The 1,493-nt window shown below is 51.6% G+C and overlaps 1 protein-coding gene across 1 annotated transcript in view; it reads left to right on the top strand.

Annotated features, from left to right (window-relative positions):
- LOC102499020 (transcription intermediary factor 1-beta-like) overlaps nucleotides 1-1,493 on the top strand; it is a 15,018-nt gene that overhangs the window by 11,314 nt on the left and 2,211 nt on the right. Inside the window, 3 exon segments of the mRNA XM_014582477.1 lie at nucleotides 290-421; nucleotides 503-761; nucleotides 764-866. Of these exon segments, the coding sequence (XP_014437963.1) occupies nucleotides 290-421; nucleotides 503-761; nucleotides 764-866 (494 nt within the window).

The raw sequence follows: 1,493 nt of genomic DNA, 5'->3' as shown, positions 1-1,493 counted from the left end.
GTGAAGCCCCGAACAAAGGGGCATTCAGGTTATATAGACACAAGTCCATGGAAAGAATGAGGAAGTAAACTAAGGGGCTTTCTACAGGGAGCTAGTAAATTGCCCAGGGCTTCCACAACTTTAGCATTTATAATGAGAGCGGCATCAGCTTTAGTATAAAAGCAAAAAAGGCAAAGGTTAAATTTTATGTTTACAAAACAGGATAGGCACAGTTTAATTTTATTCTTACATTCCCCCATTTTGCATTTTTGGCAAGGAGTTTTAATCATAAAACTTGTGTACCCATAAGAGTATTGGGATAAGTGTCTCGGCAGCCGCCTGGCGGCGTCAGGCAGCGGCCCAGGAGGCGGGTCACAGTGCTCGGCCTCGTGGCGGCGGCAGTGGCCCAGCCATTGGCGGCGAGCGCATTTGTGCCTGTGTGGTGAGACCCGTGTCTTTCTTCCTTCCTGGGCTCTCCCCGGGCAGCGTGGGCACCGGGGGAGCCCTTAGCCGCCTCTGGTAGCCAGGACCGGACAAGGGTTTGGTGGGTGGCGAGAAGCGCACTGCCGCCTCTTCGGCCACAGGCTCAGCCACGGGTTTGGCCTCTGCCTCAGCCTCGTCACCCGCGGGGGGCAGCGGCGAGGCACTGGAGTTGCTGGACCACTGCGATGTGTGCCGGGAGCGCCTGTGGCCAGAGTGGGAGCCGTGCCTGCTGCCCTGCCTGCATTCAGCCTGCAGCACTTGCCTGGGGCCTGCAGCACCCGCCGCCGCCAACAGCTCCGGATCGGTGGCGCAGTGGGTGATGGCGCTGTGGTGGACTGTCCTGTGTGCAAACAGCAGGGTTTTTTCAAATACATTATGGAGAATCATTTTATACAGAGAGTCTGGTGCAGAGCTATTTCTTTTAGCCACAGATATCCTTACTATTAATCTCTCTGAATTGTATTTCTATGTGGTTCATTGCCAGAATGCATCCGACAGTAGGAACCCTGTATGGAATTTGGTCTAGGGCAGTATGAAAATAGTATCTGTGTGATCAACAGACATCAGAATATATAAACAAAAATAAATAAATAAAATAAGTCCGATTAAAGAGGGGTAGGATGGAGGCACCCAGGCCTAGGGCCGGCCCATTGATGGCCACCACAATGGGTTTCTTAAACTGGATAAAGGCCTTCATAAAGTCCCTGATGGCTTCGGCAGTCCGAGTGCTCTCCTTTCTTTGGTCACTGGACAACTGACCAATTAGGTAGGAGTAATCTAGGCCACTGCAGAACACAGTCCCCACTGCACTGAAGAGCAGCAGTTTGCTGTCATCTGTGGCTGCGTTGCAGAGTGCTTGCCAGACATCCTTCATGATCTCAGGTGTCAGTGCGTTGTTATCCGAGGTCTGGCTGGACAGCAAGATGTGTGTGACCCCTTCTTTCTGCACGACAATATTTTGAAACCGACAGTTGCTTTCATTCTGGCAGATGCTGTACCTGAGCCTCTTGTCAAAGACATAGTCCTTTTCT

Source organism: Tupaia chinensis, unplaced genomic scaffold, assembly GCF_000334495.1.
Source record: "Tupaia chinensis unplaced genomic scaffold, TupChi_1.0 Scaffold143620_1, whole genome shotgun sequence".
NCBI lineage: Eukaryota > Metazoa > Chordata > Mammalia > Scandentia > Tupaiidae > Tupaia > Tupaia belangeri.
The sequence above is the reverse complement of the archived record's forward strand: the minus strand, read 5'-3'. Positions and strand labels throughout refer to the sequence as shown.